Source organism: Leucopleurus acutus (assembly GCF_964270905.1).
Source record: "Leucopleurus acutus genome assembly, chromosome: 2".
In the NCBI taxonomy this organism is placed as follows: domain Eukaryota; kingdom Metazoa; phylum Chordata; class Mammalia; order Artiodactyla; family Delphinidae; genus Leucopleurus; species Leucopleurus acutus.
Genome location: NC_139143.1, coordinates 1,673,395 through 1,697,688, shown reverse-complemented (window position 1 = coordinate 1,697,688; position 24,294 = coordinate 1,673,395). Strand labels below are relative to the sequence as shown.

The window sequence follows — 24,294 nt, the reverse complement described above, 5'->3', positions numbered from 1 at the left end:
CCTCCTAAAACCGACTTAACTTGCAGAGCAGAGGCTGACGGGGAGAAAGAGGGGAAAAGCCGGTTTCTCCGAAGCGCTTCTTCGGATGGGAGGAGGTGGGAACCAGGGGTCGTAGTGTCCCATAGCCACCTCTGATGGTGCTGCGCTAAACATCCCTCGTTCTGCTACGCAGTTAGGAGAATGACGGCCCCGCCATTGCATATCTGATCGCCCCAGAACAGGACTGTGACGGTGCGGGTTGTTACCTGTGTCACATTGACCTCGTTGTGTTACTTAAACACTAGATTCTTTTGCTGTTCGCTCAGCCTCTGTAGTTATTCACATAACAAGGTTGTCGACTCTGAAAGAGGGAGAGAAGGCAGGAGCGTCGGAGTAGAGCAGGTTGTCCTGATGTGTAGGGGTCTGGGGGCCCTGGGTCGCGGGTGGGCTGAGGGTGGCTGTGGGGGGAGCGGTGTCGGAGGAGAAGGGGCGCTGGCAGGCTTGTGGGGCAAGTGCATGTCCCCCTGGGGGGTCGGGGGGGTCCCACAGCTCATGGGCTCCCTGACCCCGTGACATCAAGGAGAACATCCTGGGGAGAGCAGGGTGTTCTGAGAACATGCTGAGTGAGGGTGGAGGAAGATTATCAGACGTGGTAATATTTCCCTGAAAAAAAGGGCTTCCACGTGAAATACGGGCACCTTCTAACCAGATCAGAGCTGAGACGGAGCCATCCCACCGTTCAGAGCCAGGGATCCCTTTCTGCGGCCTTTCACTAGGGGAAGAGGCTCCAATATCACACAATTATCACTGACACCGTCCTGTAGAAAATAATTATTCAGGGGATTCTGAAAGGCAACGTGATTAGTCCAATTAATCTCTAGCGATGAATTACTCTGTTCGATAATCGTCTTCGGAAGCAAAGGGTTCATTAGGGTCTCAGGCTGACAGCGGGGGGTCAAATGTCCTTTTCTCTCCCTCTCCTGTCCCTGTCTTGATGGAATGGAATCTTCTTGTTTTGATAAAGTCTGTCGCCATTAACGAGGAAGCTGGTTGGGGAGCAGCAGAGGCTGGGGCCTGGGCCCCTAGATGTGCTGCCTGCTCCCCCGACCTTGAGGTTAAGGCCTCGGTTTATCCCATGGGAACGTGAGGGGCACTGGGTGTGAGCTACGTGACTAACCAGCAGATTAACGGGGGGGTCTTCCTGGGCCTCCGAGAAGCAGTTAATCCCAGCACACCCGCCGAACGGGGGATTCTCCAGGAGTTTTAAGGCCAAGGCCCTCCTTTTTGTCAGAACTCACTTTGCATAATTTCATAGTCTTGCACTCTGAGTGGAGGCAGGTGGTGGAACCCAGGGAGGGGAGCTCTGCCGGCTGAGCTACCCTTTCTGATCAGAATCACAACCCCAGTTCGGGGAGAGGTCTGAGTGGTAATGGAAGCTGTGTCTGGGGCCCCAGAGCACCTGGGGGCGAGGGGAGTCTGCTCCCCCGGGGACTGTCCACCGTCTGCACAGTGGCTGTCCGAGCCGCCGGGCGGGGCCCCAGGTCAGCGCCTCTAAACCTTTCTGGTCTCAGATTCCTCTCCCCAGGAAAATGACCATCGCACTTGGGTACGAGATCTTGCGTATACATTCAGGGGGGTTCAGGACCCTCTGTTATCTGGCGTGAGCAACTCCAAATGTTACAGTCCATGGATCGTGCCCCCAAGGGACTTAAAATCTAGGCAGTGGAGAGAGGGGGCCTCAATGTTAACAGTGCTGGGACAGGCCCGCCTCAGCACTGTTAACTTTAGGGCCAGATAGCTCTTGGTTGGAGGCGGGCTGTCCTGTGCGTTGTACGCTGTTTACCAGCCTCCCTGGCTTCTCCCCACTGGATGCTGGGAGCGTCCCATCCCAGGCTGTAACAATCAAAAACGTCTCCAGACATTTCCACCACCACCCGCAGTTGAGAACCTAGTGATAGAGGTGCAAGGGCTGTGCTCAGCCCCCGTGGCAAGTGCGATGACGTCTGGGTGGGGGCGTCATCAGGGAAGGCTCCCTGGAAGAGGAGCTGTGGGGACCAAACCAAGAAAACAGCCTTTTGTTTGTTTGTTTGGTTGGTTGGTTTTTTTCAGCCTTTTATGGCTGGAGTCTAGCCCGGTGTTTGATGCAGAGGTGCTCAGCGTGTGCTCACGGGGTGCAGGTGCTCACGGGGTGCAGGTGTCCCAGGTGAGAGACCAGCACCGAGCGAGGGCACAAGGGCTGCAGGGGTGCAGGCTGCCCGCTCCCTGTCCCGGGGGTGAGTAGAAAGACCGCGGCTTTGCAGCTCTGGCTCAGGAAGCTGTAGAAGGAGGCCTTGTTCTGAAGACCCTTAAGAAGAGGGCCAGCTGCCTGTCTCCTAAAGCCTGCACTGACTGACCACAGCACCCCTTCTTGGTAGACTGGAAGGGTGTTTTGGGCCCTGGAGTACGTCTGAACACAGCCCTCCAGAAATCACTCCCTTGTTTGAAGTTGGAGCCTCAGACGTCACCTGCTTTGCCCTCCCTGGCTACGTTCTGGGCTCTAACTGCAGAATCGGGGAGCAGTGTACCCACCCGAAGACCCTGGAACGGAGCGCGCCGGCCGTTCTTAGTCCCGGCTCACTCGTGCGTGTTGCATGTCCCCTGCGCTGCATCTTCCTCTTGGGCGTGGAGCCGTGAGGGGCCAGGTCCTCCTCTCTCCTCCCTGCTGGCTCATGGCTTACTCGCTTGCTTGATGAGCCCGTGTTCTGGACCCTTGAGGTGCAGAGGGGACACGGCAACAGCTGAAGGGTGTCCCCAAGCAGCCGGGTGACGGCAAGTTGAGGGCTATGTCAGGGAGACCGCACCCTGGGGGTCCAAGGAGCCTCGCCTAAGAGCCGGCCCTGGGAGGCTGTCGGGACCCTTGCAGGGAAGGGGTCCCTGGAGCCCCAACTTCACGAGTCTGGGATAGAGAGTTTTATTGGAGCTTTTCTTCAGTGCGTGTTAAAGAGCTGTACGTCCAGTAAAATATATGTCTGCCTTCCCAGGGAGGATCACGGCGGCTCCCGGGTAACGGGAGTTTGTAGTGGCCCGGAAAACACAGGACAATCTTCAGAGTGAATTCCTGAGCTCCACGGAAAGCGTTTATGGTGTTAGGGGAGCCGTTTCCCTCTGATTTGTGTCTGAGCAGGGAGATGAAGGCAAGCGCCCCGAGTGTGATGGGACAGTGGGGTGTCCTCGAAGCCCGCCCGTGGGTGGGAGCAGGGTAGAGGGGGAGCTCCTGAGGCGGAGGCAGGAATCCAGAAGGTGTGTGGGGAGTGGAGCGGGGCTGGCGTGGAAGCCTCCTGGAGGACCCGAGCCAGGAAGATGGGGCGGCAGTGCGGGAGGGGCCGGCCGTTGGGGGCACCTGGGGACAGGAGGCTGCCTCCCTGCCCCTCTGTGAACCCGAGAGTCCCTTGAGGCAGGGCAGGCATGGCAGAGGACGTATGTGCGGCAGGCTTTATGGAGGACCTGCCACACCTGGCAGGTGCTAGGCGTTTGGGATGGAGAGCTATGGTCTCTGCCCTGGAGGCGGACAGTGAAGAGGTGTGGACAGAAGTGGGGTGCAGAGGCCGTGGACAAGTCTGCCTGGGCCCCAGCAGGGACCCGAGGGCAGGACGAGTGACTTCTACCCAGGCTAGGAAGTAACGGTGGAAAATCGGGCTACCGCCCCTAGAGGGCCTTGAACGCCAGGCCGAGGACTCGAATGGCATCTGAGAGGCACGGAGGTCTCACGTGGCGTGGATGGCGTGGCCTGTGACTCCTTGGTCTGTGGGGTGGGAGCAGGGTCTGTCTGAAGCCACCTGAGCCCTTCCCCAGCCTCCGGCCTGGGCTTGGCACTCCTGTGCTGCATTCTTTCCCCCATGGGGGAGGGGAGACGCACAGACATCAATTCAGTCAAGTCTGTTCACCCTGGTCCCCAGGAGCCCTGGACCGCTGTTCCCATGGCAACCACCAGCCGTGGGAGCACGGAGAGCCCCAAGTCTTCACTGGGCTACCCCCGTTGAGAAGTGGGGACAGAGGGGAGCTGCTTGCTGTAATGGGGAGTGAGGGCACCGGGCAGGAAGGCGGAGGGCCAGGGGCTCCCTTTGTCCTTTGAAGGAGACAGCAGTGACGTGCTGACTGGCGCTGGACCTGGGCACGGCTGACCCCCATGTCTCCTCCCATCCCTCCTTCTGAGCCTGGGGCGAGCCCTCTGCACCCTCGGTCTCATTAATAACGGATGACTCCCGAGAGGGGGCAGGGCTCACCAGCTGCTGGGGCCTCCTGCCCTCGCTGGGCTGGGGGTCATCTGCAAGGAGATGGTGGCCTGGCCCGCCAGCAGGCTGAGCCAGGCCATGGACGAGCCCTGGGATGGTGGTCTTTATTGGCCGTCAGAATCACGTCCCTGAGAACAGGTCCATCCGCTGACAGACATTAGAAGCCACCGGGAGGGGGTCCGTGTTCCCCGGGCCCTGTGTTCTGTGGGGTGCTTTATCACTGAAGGTCTGTGATGGGCGGGATGCAGTCCCCAGAGCGGTGCTGGGCTCACCCCGCGCTGCAGAACCTGCTCTCCTGGCGTCCACCTCACAGGGTCGGCACAGGGCTTAAATGGCATCAGAACCGCGCAGGGGCCTGGCACGCAGTAGGCACTTAATACACGTTAAGTGTATTGCTTCCACGCTAGAGGGACAGGCGAGCTCATTTCTGCCAGAGGGCCTGCATGTTTCCAGGAGGCCAGCCCGGCCAGGCCCTTGGGGCTTACTTTCCTGGTCCCCCCTCTCCTCCGGAGACCCTCCCTCCAGGCCCAGCCCGGCCCCAGCCTCTCTGCACTCAGGCCTCCTGCTCTGGCCTGGTGGGTTCAGGACGTTCCCTTGCACCGGGGGGAGGATGAAAGCAAAGGACACTGGCCCCCCTGAGGGGGCCTCTCTGCACCGCTGCCCGCACCCACTCTCTGCCCAGCCCCGGCCTCCAGCTGCGAGGGCTCCTGCAGACAGGCTGGCCTCCCCCCGCCGCCCTCTGAGCCCTGAGTGTGGTTCCTGGCCCAAGCTGGACCTCACTCAGCTCAGCGCTCGCCCATCTCTGCCCTTCTAGAAGGCTCCAGCAGAAGGAAGGCCTGCTGGGTTCTTCCGAGAACCCTCACACAGTGGGGACGTGGGGTGTGGGGAAGAGCCGGGGCTCCCCACCGGGAGGGTGTGTCCTCATAGCGCACAGACTTGGGACGCTCTCCAGGGGCATTTTCCCTGGGAATTTGGTTCCATTCAAGTGGTGACCAGTCCTAAGCCGCTCAGCGGCTGCAGCCCGGCCCTGGGGGGATTGGGTGAAGGCTGAAAGAAGGCCCGGTGTCCCCACTGCCTCTCCCTGACCCTCCCTGGCCTTACGTTGAGTGGGTCCAAGGCTCTCCAGAGTGCCCCTGCCTCGCCCCGGCCCCGCACGGGACCAGGCGGGGAGCTGAGGCTGGTCCTCCCGGAGGAGGGGCTGCGGCGCACCGCGCATGAGCCCCTCCCTGCTCATCCCTCGCTTCCCCTCCCCCTGCATCAGGCTGTGGGGACCGGCTGACCGCTCTTGAAGAAGCAGAATCCAAGGCCCAGAAAGGCCCGGAAGAAGCTGTGCAGGAGCTCTGAAGCCCACCCTTGCAGTGTATAGGGACTAGCCGGCTTCTCCAGGGACAGGCCGGCTGCTGGGGGCGGGGCGGGGGCGGGGGCGGGGGGGGGGGGTGGGCCGCGGGGGAGGGAGAGGGTGTTGGAGCTGTGCTTTGGCTGCAGCAGGTTCCCAGGCTCCCGGCTGGAGACGGGGAGCTCGGAGGGTCTCATGGCCCAGAGCACAGCCACGGTCTTGGCAAGCGGGCCACACAGCCTGCCTGCCAGACGTTCTAGGAAGGTTCTTCCCAGGCCAGATGACCCGCAGGTTTCAGAACTGGGACAAAGCCCAGCGGGAGAGAGGGGTCCCTCGAGGAAGTGTTGGGCAGGACCGTGCCTGCCAGCAAGGGGACTGGCCGCGGCCCCAAGTCCTGGAGGTAGAGAGACGCTGGCCTGGCCCGAGGCCTACTCCCCCAGCCTCCTGGCAGCCCTGCCCTCGTGCGTTCCCAGAGCAGAGCAGGAGGGGCCTCTTCCTGTGACCTGTAAGGCGCCCCATCCCAGCGTGTCGGTCAGGAAGGGCCTCTGGGCATATCCTGCTCCGTTGTCCTCATTGTCAGTTATAATTTATTTTGGGAAAAGCATGGACTTCAGAGTCAGACTTGGATTCAGATTCCTACTACGCCACTTGCACAAGCTGTGTGATCTTAGGAAGTTAAGCGGCCTCTCTGAGCCCGGCATCTGTAAAGTGGGGGTAACTACATTCGGGCTTTGGTGCCGTGCTCAGCGCATGAGGCACTGAGTAGATACCCGTTCCCTTCCCTTCCCGCCTCAGAGGATATTGCCTGCGCCTCAGTGGCTCCAGCAGACCTCTTCAGGTTTATGCCGATTTCTCTGCACCCCCAATCAGAAGCCGCCTTTAAAATGAGCCTCCCTGCCTCACTGCTCTTGTGCCCAACCTCGGGGGCGGGGGGGGCGCCTTGGCCTTTGTTAAGCCTGGTCCTTTTGGTGGATGGTGGGGCTACCCTGGAGGCGGTGGTGGCAGATGGACTGAGCCTGAGGGTCCCCCTGGGGGTGGGGGGGGGCAGCAGAGGGTCGAGGGGATCGGTGACATAGAAGGCTTTTTCAGAAATGGGAAACCTCCGGGGAGGCGGCCGGACCAGGCGGAGCACAGGTCTGATGGGAAGCAGATGTTCTCACCGGGCCGGGGGAAGTGGAGAGCCTGCTAGAAGAGGGCCTCCCCCTTCGGGCAGCCCTGCATGGCCATGCCCTGCCCCCAGCTGTCCCCACTGGAATCCTCCCTGAGGCCTGGCCACCTCCCCTGTCCCCTAGCATGGCTCTGACATCCTGACCAGGTCACTGCCACCCCGTTGGGCCTCAGTTCTTCCTTCTGTCAAATGGCCTCTGAGGCTCCCGCCAGCTCTGACGCGTGATGAGTGTTACCATCCACCCTCCTCCACGCTGGCACGCAGGCTGGCCAGCCCTGTACCCGCAGCCCAGTCGCCATTGTCCCGGGGCCATCGTCCCATTTTACAGGTGAGCAGAGTGAGGCTGGAGATTAAGTTCCCACGGCTGTGCTGGCTGTCGGCCGCAGGCCCCTGTGTGGGGACGCCAGCAGCTTCTCGGGGAGCGATTGGGGCTTCAAGGCCAGTGGTAGCCTGTCCACCTGACTGTCCCTCGCTGTGGTGTGGCCCCTCCCTGGGAGCCAGGGGGGCAGAATCTACAGAGGAGACTGGAAGGTCCGGGTTGGAGATGTCCGGGGGGCCTACAGCCAGTAGCACTGACGTGTGAGGCGCCCGCCCCCAGCAAGGCTGGCACCTTCAGAGGCAGTGCCTCTTGTCACTTGGCCACTGGTAGGTCCTGGGAAAGGCAGTGATGTTGGGGACTCGGGTGGGAGGGGGAGCGAGAGTGCGCAGGGCAGGGGGAGCCCGCCCTCACCCCGGCTGCCACTGACTCGGATGCTGTGCTCTGTTAGCTTTCTGTCCGACTCACTCTGGGCCTGGCAAACCTCAAGGTGGGCCCCATTTGTCAAGTAGATTTGCTGAACTCGAAGTGCAGCGAAGGCGAACACCTTATGGAAAAGCCGTGATTCCAGTGCAGACCAGGCCTGCAGGCTTGGCGGCGCTGCCCGGGAGGACTTCCTGGGTGATGGAGTTGCCCCCTCTCTGCTGTGCTGGTCACCAGCCGGCATGAGGGTGGCGCTCCTGAGCAGTTCAAGTGTGGCTGGTGCAACTGAAGTCTTAATTTGTATTTAATTTTAGTTAATTTCAATATAAACGATGCTCCACTGCGTGAGTCATTGGGGAAATGCAAATTAAGTGTCCAGTGAGACACCACTTCACCCCCACTAGCATGGCTAGAATAAAAAGACAGACAGTAACCAGTGTTGGAAAGGACGTGGCGAGGTCGGAGGCCTAGCGCGCTGCTGGTGGGAACGATGGTGCAGCCGCTTCGGAAGGCAGCCTGGCGGGTCCTCAGATGATACAGAGTTACTGTATGACCCCGTGTCGCGTTCCTAGGCATTTATCCAAGAGAAATGAAAACCGATGTCCATGTAGCGGTTTGGATATGAGCGGTCATAGCAGTTTTATTCGTAAAACAGGCAAGAATGACCCGAATGCCCATCAAATTATGAAGAGGTAAATAAAATAGGGTGTACGCATACAATGGAAAATGACTCAGCCACGGAAAGGCATGAAGTACTGACACATGGTACGGGAATGAGCCTTGAAAGTAAAGGAAGCCAATCACAGAAGTCGACGTGTTTACGATTCCATTTCTGTGGGGTGCCTAGGATAGGCAAATCCACAGATAGGAGGTAGATCAGGGGCTGCCGGGGGCTGGGGCAAGGGGAGATTGCCAGTGGGTCTGGGGTTCCTTTTGGGGGTGATACAAATGTTCTGGAATCAGATAGTGGCGATGGCTGCACAACTCTACAGAGGTAGTAAAACCCACTGAATGGAGCCCTTTCAAAGGGTGACTGTTACGCTGTGTGAGTTAGCGCTCTGTAAACACACTGTATACCTATGTCCGTTTGCGGATCATGGCCGCAGTCACGGCAGGTAATAACAGCTCTAGAATCAGACCATCTGGTTGGGATCCTGACTGTACTGCCTGTGGCAGCTTACTTAACCTCTCTGGGCTTCAGTTTTCTCAGCTGTAAAATGGGGGTGATAACTGGACCATCTCAAAGGGCTGTTGTGACAGTTACATGGGCTACAAAGCAGAAGTCCGTAGCAGCGTGTCTGGCAGGTGCCGGAGGACTTAGCCCAGTTAGCCGATACTAATATGACTAGTTTCACAACCAGAAGTCTCCCAGGGCCCCTTCCAATTGTCGCCCACACCTGGGCCCAGCCCTCGCCCTCCCGCAGCCTCCTCCTTCCCCTCCCCCCCTCTGCCTGCAGATGGTCTTTGCTAATGTGAGAACTGTTGCCATAACAACCACTCCGCTCCCAGCAGCAGCGACTTCATTGGAGCCGGGTGTCACGTGAAGGTTCTGGGCCGCATCACTGTGAGAACATTGCCAGTACACCGTGAGGGTTCCAGGGCCGGAGAGCCGGGCCTGTCAGGAAGGGGGCCGCGTCCCCCGGCGAGGCAGGCCAGCAGGCCGTCGTCGGCAGGAGGCTGGCCCTCTGCGCCCAGGCTGGAGTTCAGGTCTTTAAATGAGGGCGGGCTCAGTACGTCAAGAATCCACTCTCTGACCCTGTAACCTAACGATCAGAGGGAAATGAGGCAGAAGAGAAAGCAGCAGGCCGGCACCCCTCCAGACAGAGCTGGAGGCGGGCACCCTCGCCGGGTCCCCTAGCCCTCGGCGCTGGCCGCTCTGGACCAGCAAGTCTTTCTCTGAGGCACACGGTGCTGGACGTAAAGAAGCAGCTGTGGCAGGATCGCTGTCCAAGCCCTCTTCCAAGTGCAGGCTGAGCCGGGCTGACCGGCCGGCCGTGGGGGCCGCCCTTCGCCCGCTGCAGAGAGGCGGCCACTCCCCCGAGAAAGGGCGGGGCTGGGCACGATGCGGGGTGGCGGGGATGACTCCTCCCTCATCAGGCCAGCTTTTGCCTGAAAACTCTGCCGAGCAGAAGTGAGGCCAGAGCAGGGATGGGAAGCCTGCGCCACTCCCCAGAGGCACTCCGTCTGCAGCGCCTGCAGCAGAAAGGCCAGCCGGGTCTCTCGAAGCTCTAGCCCCACGTCCAGGCTTGCCGAGTGGAGCCGACGGGTGCCCAGAAGCCAGGCCCTGCAGCCTCTATCCCAGCGGGCAGGCTCCCCAGAGTAGGTGCTGCAAAGCCCTGGCCATTCTCCAAGGAGGATGGGGTCAGGGAGGATGTCAGCCCCGGAGCGCAGAGCCAGGCGAAGGGGGTTGTGCTAATAAGCAGGACGCAGAGGGAAGGAGAGCGTCTGGGCGCTGCCCGCCCAGATCCTGGAGCCGACGCTGCCTGCCCGGCAGCACTGCGGCAGCGTCCGGCAGCGCCCCCTGGCGGCCCGTCTCCGCGGTGAGGCCGCGGCCGGGTGGCCTGGGGAGGGCATCCCCAGAGAAGCGGGACAGAGGGGGCCCCCAGGTGAGGCCTGGGGATGCGGGAGTGGACTTCCGCAGGGAAGCGACAGTGCGTTTGTGCCAAGGGAGCAGACTTGAGCTGGAGGCCCAGGACGCACCGCCTGGCGGCCTGGCATCGGGAAATGGAAGCCCTGGTTTCGATGGGCAGCCTGTTCTGGCGGCCTGCAGCAAGGCGTCTGGATCTCCCAGGCGCTGCCTTCCGCACCGCGTCACCCACAGGGGGGGCTTGGGCGATGCAGATTCCTGGGCCCCGTCTCCAAGCTGCTGAGTCGTAGCCTCTGTGGGTGGTACCCTGGCACCTGCCTCCTCAGCACAGTCGGGGAGGAGGAAAGATTCTTTTACAGGCTTTAGCCAACAACAGAGCCGCACAGGCTGTCAGAGTTGGTTCGGGCCTTGGGTGTGCCCAGCCCCAACTCGCTTATTTAATCCACAGAGAAACTGAAGCCCAGAAAGGGGAGGTAGCTTACCCAAGGCCCCACAGCCGCCTAGCTGTGCCCGGGGGAAACCAAGAGGGAACTCTCCACTGGCCCCGAGCCACCGCCCTCATCTTCCACCCCGCCTCACACTTCCTCTTGGCCCAGTGCCCACTGGAGACAAGTCGCTGAGGGTCTCTGAGCCAAGTCTCCTCACTCAAGCAAAATGAAAACTGTCGGGGATCTGCAGAGACCCCTCCCTGGTGATTCTGGGCCAGGGGAGACCCTTCGTGCCCCCTCTCGGGCCCCTCCTCTCTGGCTCCTCCTGGTTTCCTTTCCTCGCCTCACACAAGCACATGGCCGGTACCTTGCTTTGTCGTCCTGGCCCTTCCTGGGTGCTCTGGGGCCACTGATTGCTGGGCTCCGGGCGGGCACTCGTTGGTCGAGAGGGTTCAGGCTTCTCCGGAGCAAGGATGGAGACCCGGGAGCCGTCGGCAGCAGGAAGCACTGGATTGGTCGCGCTGCAGGGCCCTGTGACACCCGCCTCCCACGGTGTTGTGACTTACGTGGGGGGCGAGTGAAACGACGGAATTAGTAAAAGAATAAACTACCCCCGCCCACACGGTGGTGAAGGGGGGAGCCTCTTGCATGGAGGATCACTCCGGGCTCTCTCTGGGGCCTCTGGGCTCAGAAAGGTGGTGAGGAAAGGAGTGGGGGAGTGGCTGCAGGTGAAGGAGGGTTGCTGGGCTCTGCCAGGGGGCAGGGAGGTTTGTGTGCAGCGCCCTGTCATCTGCGGTTTCAGCCCCGTGCCAGCCTCACGCGGAGGCCATTGCCCCTGGCAGTCCATCTAGGGCAGGGTTACTGGCTTTCAGAGTCCGCAGAACCCGCCTGGTATGACCTGTGAGCCGTGAGCGGAGACCTGGCGTATGTGGGGACCGGGGGTGGGCCCACGGTGCCCGCCCGGGCTGGACCTTGAAGATCACGTCCTTGAGCAGAGGAGAGGGGTAGAAATGAGTCAGCCTCCCAGAGACGTGGGGCTGCGTGTCCACACAGAACGACCGTCCGCAGACACTGGTTGTTGTGTGGTGACGCAGACCCCCAAGGATCTCCTGCTAAATGTTGCTTGGGAAGGGGACCCCTGGCTAGAGCCGGAGATCACTTTGTCAGAGAGAAGTTTGTGTTTGTAACTGGCTCTTATCATGGTATTTGACCTGCGTGTACTGGGAGCCCAAGCTGTGATGAATTTTAGAATTTAGAGAAGACTTGGATGCTACCCTTGGGATCTAATAGGGTCAGGAGAGATTTTTTTTTTCATTTTCGGAGTTGTTGAGAGAGAGGGTGTGTATGTGTGTGTGAGAAGCTTAGTCCTGCCTGTCCCAGGTCCTTTAGCCTGGATTTCTAGGTGGATCTATTCTGTACTGTCTCAGTTAGTTTATGCAGCAGTCACCCCTGCTGGTGACACACCTCCGTGCCGATCGACCCTAGGACAACACAGAGCGGCCAGTCCAAGGCCTCTGGTGCAGGAGCCCTGGGCCAGGAGCCCACTGGGCCTGCCACCCCCCACCTGGTGACGCTCCCAAGCTTTTCTTCTCTGGGCTGGAGCGATGTGCTTTTTCTCCCGTTCACGAGATGCTTCTTTCGAGCTCTGAAATGCCGGGACTTGAAAATCTTTCTCTTGAGCCACTTCCATTCCTGTCGGTTCCCACCTGGTGCAGCCACTCAGAACAGGAGCCAGTCTCGAGGCTGGACACAGATGCAGTCCTCTGGAGGCCCTGCCCCGGGCTAAACTGAACATGCGCTCCGAGACGCAGTGCAAGTAATTAAGAGTTCAGCAGGCAGTTACAGCGGTTCACCTGTCAGCCAGTAATTAAAGCTGTACAGAACTTGGGGAAATTTGACTGCTGAGTCCCTCCTCCTTCCTGCAGGCCCCTAAATCTCTTGGGGTCCTTATCCTCGTGCCCATTATGTCAGGTTTCAGATCATAGGCCGAAGAAGGGCCGTGAGTACCAGCACTTCCCATGACTGAGGCGGGCTCGCAGGGACTGGGGATGAAGATGTACCATCGCTGCAGTGCAGGGGGAGGTGCACTGGTGACCCCTCCACGTGGGAGCCAATCCCAGCGGAGAAGGTGGGGTCCACCTGAGCTGCACCTGCAGGAACGGCACTGCCACCTGCAGGTGTCTGGGTGTGCCCACTGCCCGCCCCGCCCCCGCTGTACCTTTGGACACATTAGCGCTGCCTCATGCAGAGAACCTCCTGGGCACCAAGCACCTGGTTCAGCTCTTTAATTCTCCCGACTGTGCCACCGGGCGGGTACGCTATTCTCTCCCTTTAATAGAGCGGACAACTCAGAGGAGTGGTGAGATGCCTCGCTCCAGGTCAGACATGCTGGGAGGGCATGGCCAGCACCTGCCCCTGGCCTTGCTGCCTCAAGCTCTGCGTTCCCTCTACCGCACCACCCGACGGCACTCCCCCCCTCCGGGTCTTGACCGTTCACGGTCTCGCCCTCCAGAAGCCTGTTTCCCTGGTTCTGACTCCAGAGCAGAAGGGACCCTGTTTGCCATCAGCCTCCCGGGGTGCCGCCCCATCTCCAGCTCCAGTGACCCCTGTGCCCTGGTCTTTTCCTTCCACACCTGCGGCAGGGGACACGGCCACACAACTGTCTCCGTGCACACGTCTTTGGGACAGCAGAGCGGAGTGTGCGTGATTCTGTTGTGAGGGTTTCCACAGACTGCCAGCTGGACCCTGGGGAGGTGTGTGTCTGGAGGCGTGTGTGCGTGTTTAAGGCCCTGTGTTGTCGTGGAAAGAACAGAGCTTTGGAGTCACACAGACGTGGGAAGGGCCTAGTCTTGAGCCCACCACGTGGTGCACACTCAGTGAGTGGGTGTTGGGTGCATTTGCACGAGTGTGTGTGTGCACACCTGCGCACCTGACGTCAGGTTTCCTTGGGGGCCGGTCCTTACTCCAAGGACTCCTGATGGAGACAGCAGGCTCTCTGTGGTCTCCTATAAGGAACGCCGCCCCCGCGCGTGCTGGGAGGATGCTGTTTGTGGCGACTGTGCGTTACCGTGGTGACGGCTGGGTTGCAGGACTGTTGCGTCTTCTGAGCTCAGGGAGCACACACGTCCTCCCGGCCGCTCCATTTGCAGGGTGCGGCCTGGAGGAGCAGTCAGGACAACTCGTGCTCCCCGCCCCACCTCCTTGTCACCCCGTGACTGCTGGGATCCCCACCCTGCCTCCCCCCAGCCCTGCTTCTCACACACACGTACGTGCACGCGCACACACACAGGCACACATGCACACTCAGGCATGCGCCACGCCCTCCTCTTGCTGGTGGACCCTGTCCTGCAGGAGCTGAGAAGCCAGGCCTCCAGAGGGAGGCTGTGAGGTGTGTCCTGATCAGGGCCTCCAGCCCAGGGGAGAGGTGCTCTGTGGCCACAGCGAGGACCCTGGCGGGAGCTGAGTCACACTGGAGGGGCCCTTTTCCTCATTTGAACGAAGGTACCGCATAGACTGGGAGTGTCCTCAGTGCGTCCCTGTCCCACACGGGGGCCAGAGAGGAGCCCCCGGGCTCCCCCCACCGCCGCTCTATTTCCTCCAGCCTCTCCCCCATACCCAGACCTGACATTTGACAGACGCATGGAGGCATCATGACTCAGCCAACAAAACATTGTCACAAAGTCACGTGTGCCCCAGATTACCTCCCCACCCCATTTCTGATCCCTGCGGAGATGGTGGGAAAAGGGTGAAGCTTGTTATGGGTTGGGGGTCAGAGGTGGGTAAGGTGGGGGGTTGAATGCCTTTGCAAATGCAGCTTATTCATATTTTAAAGCTAAAAATTTAAAGACTTGCTTCTGGGGTCAGGGATGTGAATATCAAATTGCCCTCCTACCCCCTCCCCCCCACGCCCAGCCTAGGCACAGGGTCTGCAGCTCCTTGAGCCACAGAGGCCTTCCCTTCCATGCAGCCTCTTGTCCTGGGACTCCCGCTGCACCCCCAGAGATGGGCCTGTCACCTGAGAACGTGGACACAGCCAGATTCTCACCACCAGCTGCACCTGAGCTGAGTCTTTGACGAGCAGGGTGGCATGCCCGAGATGGCCACCAGGGGACGCTGCTGGGGCTCGGAGGGAGCTGTGGGGTGGCACGTCTGCAGACTCTGCAGGCCTTGGGGCAGAGAGCAGAGCCAGGCCCCCTAGCTCTGTCCCCAACTCTGTCCCAGCTCTGTCCCAGCTCTGTCCCAGCTCTGTCCCCGCCTCCCCCCACATGCCCACTTACACCTGGGGCAGCAGCCTGCTGCCACATGTTGCCCATTGATACCTTTCTGCACCTCCAGCCAATCATCCCCCCGCCCCCCGTCCCTGACCTCAGCCTCCCGTTCCTCCTGTGACCGTGTTGGACTGAGTCACTTCCAAGGACTCTTGTGGAAGAAAGACGTTTTCCTAATGGGACACGTATCCATCCATTCTTTTTTTATGTGTTTTTATGGTCTCGTCCATCCATTCTAGAGACGGTCACCGAGCACCTACTCTGTGCCACCACTGGCTTGGTGCCGGCAATGCCGAGATGCCCTGGGATCGATGCGAAGAAGTGTGAGCTGCTTCCTGGACTTGACTGTGCCCTGTGCTCCATGCGAGGCGTGGGACCCTGTCTCTGAGGCTCAGTTTCTCCTCCGTGAAATGGGGCAGCAGCACAGAGCTCCCCCACGTGCTGTGAGGCCCCGCCTCGCTGATGCCTGCCTGGGGTTGGCACACACGGTCTCCGAGTCACCCTTGGTCCCTTCCTCTCGGGGACACTCACCCCTCGGAGTCGTGTGCACCTCTTCCCTCACCTCTGCCAAACCCATGGAAAGCATCGCCCTGGCCCAGGAGCGCCCCCCCCATCTTGGTCCCCATATAGGCCTTTTAGGAGCAAACTTTAAAAATATGCGTACACAGACAGGGTCCCTGTCTGTTCTCCACACCAAGCCATCATTACAGCCACGGAGCAGCTCACACGTGACCCTTGCCAGGATAAACAGGCACTGGCACCCCCAGGCGTGCTGCGCGAGGAGACCTGCCCTCCTCCCTGCCGGCTGCCCCCAGGCCCCCAGGGGAGGGAGGTGGCTGGGCTCCGCGTGGAGCCGGTTCTATGGAAAGGTGCCTCCGAGGCTCTAGGAAGGCTTCCTGCAGCCCTCACCTCGCCGACCAGACAGGCAGGGCAGCGGCCTGCCAGCCGGCCGGACCTAGTCTTGGGGAAAAGTCCCCTGAAGGGACTCAGAAACGTCCCCTTCGGCAGCTAACAGAGCTGCACCCTCCTGCTGGGTCTGGGTGGGGGAGGGCCCCCGAGGGTCCGGATCGGGGGCCCGGTAGCCTGCGGGGTCAGAGCTCTGGGGTTTTCCCCGTTGCTTTGCTGTCATCTCCGTGGGTCTGTGACTCTCCCACGGGTTGTGCCTTTGAGGGACGCAATGGGGGATCTGCCTGCACTCGGTGACTGTGTGTCCCAGGTCCCCGCTAAGCCGTGGAGCAGGGCGGACCGTGGTGTCTGCTTCGTGGAGGCGCCCTGGGTGGATTGGCGGAGGGAAGGGCAGAGTCCCTGAGTCTCTCCATGCTCGGCACCCTCAGGCTTTCGGATGTTTCCACCCTGGGAAGGCGATGGGGCACGTTTCTGTGTGCTGTGGTGGAGTCTCCTCTGTCCAGGCTAAAGTCCTGCCTGGAGACCAAGGCTGGGTTCCATGACCCAGATCGTGCAGGGTCTGCGGTGGGGCTGCACCCGCACAGCCTCACCTGGGCTCACACCGCCGGCCTGGGGTCTGGATGCCCTGTGCTCAGCCCGTGCCCTGGAAGATGGTTGCTCACTGCCCCCTGCCCGCCAGCGTTTCGGGGGCTCTGGGCAAACTCTCCCCTGGACCCCAGCAGCAGACGCTCCCAGCCTGGGGCTGGCTCACACCAGCCCCTCCCCCTGACTCTGGGGTCGGTGACATCACGTTGGCAGCCTCACAGCGGGGTGCTTATACCCCAGAAACTGGCCAGCAGTATCCATTTGGGCATTCGCACCTACGAGAGCCGGTTGTTAAACATCTACCAACACATCTCCAGAGACGGGGTTTCGGGCAGACCTTCCGGGGCCTGGGCCGGGGCCTCTGCCGGGAGAAGCGGGGCCCCCCAAAGTGACGCCAGGCTGGGGTGGTCTTGCGGGGCTCTGGGAGGACACTGAAGGCCGTTGCCTGCAGCCCCCGTCCAGGGCTGGGACGTCAGGACTCCAGGGCATGTCCAGGGCCCTTAGGAAGGCCTGAGAGGCAGACCCTCGTGCCCCCGGGACCGCTCCCCTGGGGATGGTCACCTGCCACCTCCCGGCCCAGCAGTAACTCCTCTACACTCATCCAGCTTCTCCTCTCCCCACTCTAGATCCGGAGTCCCAGAGAAAGAGGACGGTGCAGAATGTCCTGGATCTACGACAGAACCTGGAGGAGACCATGTCCAGCCTGCGAGGGTCCCAGGTGACACACAGGTGAGAGCCAGCTGCCCCCTCTTCCTCCCATTGTTGGGGGGCAGGGCCTGCGACCTTGGCCCGAGCGTGCGAGGTCGGTGGGCGTCTGAGCAGTGCGCGCTCAGCCCCCGGGGCCACGTCCATGCGTCCACAGGAGGAGTGTGGCCTTGCTTGGTGTCTGCTGCTGCTGGAGACTTAGGTTTCGTTTCATGAAGCTGGAGCATCACTGGAAGGGAGGTGGGAAGCAGGAGCCACCACGGGGCTCAGGCTGTGGTCTCCCACATCCGTGTCCCTGCTGGGTGCCCGTCTCCTCGTGGTCACAGGGGTTATTAACTACCCTCGTGTTCTGTTCTGAAGTTTCCACATGCCCTTCCCGACACCCAGCATCCTTCTTGCCCTTCAGCCGTTGGCCAGCACGGTGGCCCAGGTTCCATGCCACACAGACCCCCTCCACCTGCCCCCTGAGAGCCTCGCAGCCCCCACCAGGACCCCTCCCGCAGCATCTCCCTGCCCGGTGTCCTGGCCTCAGGCTCTGCTGTGACTCAGAATTTCCCGCACTGGCTCCTTGGGCTGCCTGATGAGCTCATGCCGGCAGCTCCAAGGGGGACAGAGGGCCGGGCTACACCCCGGGGGGTAGAGAGCAAACAGCCAGGATTGAGAAATCCTGGGGGCTGTGGAGCAGGAAGGTGGAGAAAGGGCCTGGAAGCCAGTTCCTCCCCATCTCCTGGGGTTGGAAAATGAGAGCAAAGTTGGGATCTAGGGACAGTGCGAAAAGGGCTTTTCTTGGCCCAAGTGTGTGGCCAAGTTATATGCAGACCAACTTTACATACCTCCAGTGACAGAGAACTCACTACCTCTCAGCCATCCCTTCCTCGTGGGGTTGCTGTGACTATGAAGTGGAGCTGAAGTCTGGCCTCAGTGGCTCCCACCCATCGGCTCCGGTTCCCCTGCTGAGACTCCCTCCTCCTTCCTTCCCACACTCTTTCCCCGGCCCCATCCCGTCTGGACACGCAGCCCTTTGCTCCCAGACATCTAAAACATTTTACATGATGAAGCAAAGCCTCTTCTCTCTGGGGTTACCTCTGCTCAGGCCAGCAGGACCCCGACTAGTGATGAAAGGGATGTGATCAGGGAGGGCTGAGAAAAGAAGTGGATGGTGGGGCTCCGGGAGGCCCTGGGACTCAGGTCCCGTTACGTCTGTGTCCAGCCTCCAGCCCCCCCAGCCCTGAGCAGAACCCAGGTGGGACAGGGGTCTGGCTTGGCTCGGCTGACCATTTTAAGGACCCAGTGGGTGAAATTTTGAACGTCCTCCTTCCCCCAGCCAGGGAAGTTGTTGGAACGGTACTCAGCGCCAAATCACCCGCCAGCCCCATGCCAAAGAAGGCAGTGAGAGCTCCGTTCCTGAGAGGGTCACACCCCAGATGACTCAGCCACAGGGAAAGGGCAGCCGCAGCAGCCCCGGCCTCCCGTTCCCCTGCCTCTGAGCCCCCAGCCTCCTGTTCCCCTGCCTCTGAGCCCCCAGCCCCCCAGCCTCCTGGTGCCCCGACCTCTGAGCCCCCAGACCTCCACGTTAAGGCACCTTGACCCCAGGCAGGCTCTGCTGCTTTCTGCTTGGGGGCAGAGTGGGAAGAGGAAGGCCAGAAGCCTTTTGCATAAAGTTGACTGGTGTGTGGGCAGCGCCTCGGGCCTCTGGCTTCTCTCTCCCTTTATGGGAAAAAGAACCAAGAGCCCTGAAGCTGGTTTTTCTGTTTACTGTGGACCCAGAGCCACCTCCTGTCTTAGGCTTCGGTTTATATTATCCCTGGTTCACACGTTGATAGCCAAAACGATGATTCCCTGAATTTTTACGGCCCTTTTACTTGTTAAAGTGCTTTCCATCAATCAGCCCTTCCCTCGGCCCTGGGAGTGGACAGGATGTGCACACACGCCCTGAGTTAGAGAAGGGGCAGCGGGGGGCTCCGGAGAAGGGGTCACAGGCCAGAGTCTCACGAGTGGATCAGGGTGGCTTCTGCGTCCAGCGAGCTGAGAGCCCGGCCGGCTGAGTGCAGGACAAACACAGGCTCCGTCCTGGAGGAGCTTACAGTCCAGTGAGTGTGTCCAGCAAGGTTATTTTCACCCTGGAGCTGACAGGCTGCCTCTAGATTCAGTTCCTTTTCAGAAACCTCTCCTCCTGTCTGACTTCCCCTATTTCCCTGGCTTGTTGCCCCGCAAGGAGAGAGTGTGGGTCAGAGAGCTGCAGCCGGAGAGGAAGTGGAACTCCGCCCTCAACCCGCTCCAGGCCCACCATGCCCTCCACCCCATAAAACGTCCTCCCCAGAGAGAAGCAAGACTGAAGGGCGGGATCTAGGACTGGAAATCAAGGACCCAAGTTTGAGCTAGAATTTCCACCACCGACTCAGAGGTGTCTGGAGGTGTGTTTGGGGACAGAGGGGAGCAGTGAGGTCGAGGCCGCGAGCCGGGAACAGGACCGAGGGACCTGGCACTTGGCACACCCACACGCGACGCTAGTTTTGCTACAAAACGGGCTCCCCTGAAGCTCTCCATCGTCCTGTCACCAGGGCCGTCACTGGCTTCTTCCTTTTGCTCCTCGCCCCCTTGTCACCGTCGGCTTTTGTTTGTTTGTTTGTTTTTTTGCGCGGTACGCGGGCCTCTCACTGTTGTGGCCTCTCCCGTTGCGGAGCACAGGCTCCGGACGCGCAGGCTCAGCGGCCATGGCTCACGGGCCCAGCCGCTCTGCGGCATGTGGGATCTTCCTGGACCGGGGCACGAACCCGTGTCCCCTGCATCGGCAGGCGGACTCTCAACCACTGCGCCACCAGGGAAGCCCCGGTCAGCTTGTTTTTACTAAGCCCCTGCTTGCTGCACAAGGCCCGGTACTGAGTCTCACTTCGAGAACTCGCCTGATCGTCCGTCCTGGGCTCACCCCCGCCCATGCGGTCTTGAGTGCCAAGCACCCGCCAGGGTGTGCAGAGGGCAACCCGCCACGGTGAGCGAGGCAGGCCGCCCCCGCCGCCCCCCAGGACCACAAGCACCCAGGGAACTGCCGTTCCCCCTGAGGTCCGAGTCACTAGAAAGGGAAAGTACCCAGGGTACCACACACAGGATAGACAGGAAGTCCCAAGGGGAGAAGCTGGGTGTGGACCAGGCCAGGGAGTCTGCTCGCTGATTGCCCTGCCCATCCCGGCCCCCTGCTCACCCACAGGACTTCTGCAGGGACCACCATCACAGTCAAGGCCCATACAGCTCCCTCCAGTTTCTGATCAAAAGATAAAACCCTGTTTTCTCAGGATTGACAGAGACAATTTTGGAGGATTTTGTTATTTTCAAGGAACTTTACAAAAACAAGAATAGAAAAATCAGTGTCTCCCTCCATTTGACCCCCTAGAGTGACTAAGAAATGGATGTGTTTGCAGATTAGAGATTCCTGAGCTCTGTAACCCAGCTTCCCTTTGCCGCCCAGCTTTCTTGGCCCACTGATCCCATCTCATTTATTCAACCCTGTCTGGCTCTACTTAGGCCAAGCCACTGAGACCCCACCTGTGGTTGATCTGCTAGGCTGGGGGGGGATTGTGGGTCTCTGCCTGTCCAAGCAGCCACCTTGGCCCCTGAGGGAGAGAGGCATCTCCTTCCCCAGCTCCAGACCCCCGGGCTCAGGCCATCTAGCACTGACCTGCTTCCCTGGCCTGGCCGAGCAGGGCCTGAGGCTTCACCCGCTCCGTCCATTTTCCCACGTTCTCCCCTCTGTCCGGCTAAGGCCGCTCTGTCCTCTGCTGAGGTTCCACTGCTTCTCCCGATGCCCATGCCTTGGCCGGGGCTAGTCTTTCGGGGACCTACATGCTCCACACCCCACTCCTGACTTTGCTGTCTCTGGTTTGGGAAGCAACTAGCCCTGAGTTCACTAACAGAAAAGAGGTGCTAGACCCCCTGAACAAACTGAATGATCGAGGCCTTCCACTCTCAGGTGACCCCCCCGCCCAGGTCTCGTGGGGCCCTTCCCGTTCATTGCACACCTTCTGTCTACCAGGCACTGTGTCAGGTCTTTACAACTCTATATATGATAAAGTGGCTATTATAGTTTTATCCCCATTTGACAGATGAGGGGATGGAGGCTTGCCAAGGTTGATGACTCACCTCGGCCTCCTGACTCATAAACAGTAGAAAAGGATTCAAACCCAGGTCATATTATAAAATCTGTGCCCTTACCGTGTACGGGATTCCTTCCCTAGCGCTCACCGGCCTCTTCCTTTGACAACCTGAGCTGACACACCTCAGGGCAACATACACCCTAAGAGGCCTCCAGGAGGCCCAGGAGCTGGGGCAGGGGGGCAGAGGGGCAGAGGCGGGAGGGCGGGAGAGTGGAGGGAGGCATTACAGCCGCCCGAGGACCGGGCTCAGAGCGCTGGACTGGAGAGTAACCAGTGCCCTTCCACCCGCCCAGCTCCCTCGAGATGACCTGCTACGACAGCGACGACGCCAACCCCCGCAGTGTGTCCAGCCTGTCCAACCGCTCGTCGCCCCTCTCCTGGCGCTACGGCCAGTCCAGCCCGCGGCTGCAGGCCGGGGACGCGCCGTCGGTGGGCGGCAGCTGCCGCTCGGAGGGGCCGCCCTCCTGGTACATGCACGGGGAGCGCGCGCACTACGCGCACACCATGCCCATGCGCTCCCCCAGCAAGCTTGGCCACATCTCGCGCCTGGAGCTGGTCGAGTCCCTGGACTCAGACGACGTGGACCTCAAGTCCGGCTACATGAGCGACAGCGACCTCATGGGCAAGACGATGACGGAGGACGACGACATCACCACCGGGTAGGAGCGGCCCGTGGGCAGCTGGGGGGAGGACAGTCCAGTGCGCGGACGCCAGAAGGGCGGATGGACCCCAGGGAGGGCGAGGGGACCACGGACAGCGCAGCACGTGGATCCCATAAGGGTGGATGGACTTCGCTCCGGGGAAGGAAGCTGTTCTGTGACAAGGAGCCAGTGGGGGGGGGGGGGGGCGCGTCGTGTGGGCTGTCGCGCGAGGCTGCTGAGGTTGGGCGGGGTGTGTGTGGGGGGGCGATGTCTGAGGAGCTGATTGGTCAGCGAAGGTGCCCCCTCATTGGCCGCTGCAGCTGTCATTCTGTGGCAGCCCCGCCCTCCGCCTGGTCTCTGCCCCCGACCCGCTGGTGGTCTGGGCCCTGGAGGATTCTTGTGCCGTACGCGTGCACGTGGGACAGCCTGACCTCCCTATTTGAGAGTCAGGGTGACAGGGTCCCTTTCCCTCGAGGGACTACTGAGAAGAGAGGCCAAGGGCGTGTGTTGGGAGCGCTGGAGAGCGGAGCGCAGTACTAGCTCTGCTTCCAACGCTGGGCCCCAACCCCTGTCCCCACCCCACCCTGGCCCCCTTTCTCCTCCTCTGGTTTCTTCCTGTGCAAACCTCTGCCAGCGCTTCAACTTCCGAGTCTGACCCAGACGCGGCACCCTCCGTCAAACCCTTCTTTCCCGTCTTCCTCTTCTCATCTTTTTCTGCCCCATAGACAGGGTTGGGTTTGTGGAGCCGCTTGCGGCGGCGGGGGGGCGCAGTCTGGGACATGAGGGGAGAGGACAGGAAGAAAGAATTGCTAGGGACTTCAGGGTCCAAGAGCTGAGACCAGAGCACTGCACAGCTTCTGGAAGCTCTCAGGCATCTCCGGCTGGCTCTACCTCCACTCGCCCTTCTCGGTTTGCTGGACCCTCCCAGGGACCACACGGGTAGCCGCAGTTTCCCTCCCACCCCCCTTGGAACTACCTCTCCCCAGTAAACAGCTCGAACTGGAAGGGAGTGGAAGGTAGCTGAGCTCCAGGCTACCCCAGGGATGTACCGGGAGGACCGGACCTGGCAGGGCCTGTCCCGATGACAGGCTGCTTTGGAGCAAAACAACTGACTCATGAATGGGGTTGTTTACTTCTTGTAAGCCGCAGGGGCCGGCCCACCTCTTGTCAGCTCCGCCCGCGTGGGGCTGGGGCCGGAGACAGTTGTCCAGCTCCTCGTGGGTGCAGAGGCTGTGCTAGGTGGAGGAGAGCCTGGCATCTGATGCTGCTCTGCACAGCCTCTGCCCAGGAAGCCCTTCTCCTCCGAGCAAGTGTTGGGTCCCTGCCCTCTGACATCGCCCAGCTGGACAGGGCAGAGAGCTCCCACGTCCAGGACTCTGCCTTTGGAGAGACCCCAGTCTGAAGCAGGTGGTGGGACCTCTGGCACCTAACCGGCTGTGAGCTTGGGCGAGTCACTTAAGCTCTCTAGGCTTCGGTTTGTCTGTCGATAATAATAGAACTTATCTCAGGGTGATGGTAAGGGTTAAATGCATTAATTACATAAAGTGCTTGGGATAATTCCTGGCTCTTTGTAAATGCTCAATCCGTGTTAGTTTATTTTTATTGCTATTGTTGTTGTTACTATTATCGTTAAAATCATCCTCTAAAGGAGGGGAGGGACTCCTGCCCCCTGAGGGTCCCAGGCTTGCCCTCAGGGACTGGGCAGTGCAGCACAGCCCCATCAGGATCGCCAGCAAGGACAGATGTAGCAGCAGCTGGCCAATCCTGGGGGCATAGATTCAGGGGTGTGTGGGTACGGAGTGCTGGGCCGGGGAGCCAGGAAAGACGCCCTTTAGTCGGCCTCTAGCACCTTGTCTTTGTCCTCTTTCCTCTGGACAGTGTGTGTGCTCCGGAATCAGTGCAAAAGCAGAGTTCACTAGACTGGCATGGATGGGACCTTCCCTCCCTGTGCACTCATGCCCGTCAGCCCTGGGGAAGCGTGGGGTTCGCAGGGAACACAGAACAGAGTGGCGATACCCGCAAAGTGGTCCTCACTGCGAACTGCAGTGCTGGCGCCAAGATAATTTCACATGAGTTTTTACGGTCAGTCTGCAATTAGCAGCAACTCTCAACGAGCCAGTTCTAAGGGGGCTGTGGCGTTAACATCCCCGCCAGCACTGTCAACACACCCATCTTTTAATGCCCTTAAGCAGTCAGAGTTGAAGGGAATCCACTTATAACCCCCAGTAGTTTGAATATAACCAATCACTCCTCAGTTATGTGTTTTCACAGTGCTGTGTTTTTTCACTAGAAGCAGGGCATCCTGGGTTCCAGGGAACCTGAGCCGCACTTGCCCAGCCCCTTTCTGGCCCTCCCTCTCCCACTGTGGTTTCCATCCAGGTTTTGTAACTTAGAAAACCGTCCTGCTCCTAAGGAAACTGCTTTTCCTACTCATAAGACAGGCAGGGCTATTCCCTTCTCACCTACCAGTGACACCCCATCCCTTCCCCGTTGGCCACTGCCCATGACCATTCACTTCCCGACTCTCAGAAGT

General features: G+C 60.4%; 1 protein-coding gene across 1 annotated transcript in view; it reads left to right on the top strand.

The window, feature by feature from the left end:
• NAV1 (neuron navigator 1) overlaps positions 1 to 24,294 on the top strand; it is a gene marked incomplete at both ends in the record, with an annotated part of 207,225 nt that overhangs the window by 109,246 nt on the left and 73,685 nt on the right. The window contains 2 exons of the mRNA XM_082860446.1: positions 16,894 to 16,996; positions 21,414 to 21,779. Coding sequence (XP_082716572.1) covers positions 16,894 to 16,996; positions 21,414 to 21,779 — 469 coding nt within the window. The remainder of the gene's footprint in view (positions 1 to 16,893; positions 16,997 to 21,413; positions 21,780 to 24,294) is intronic.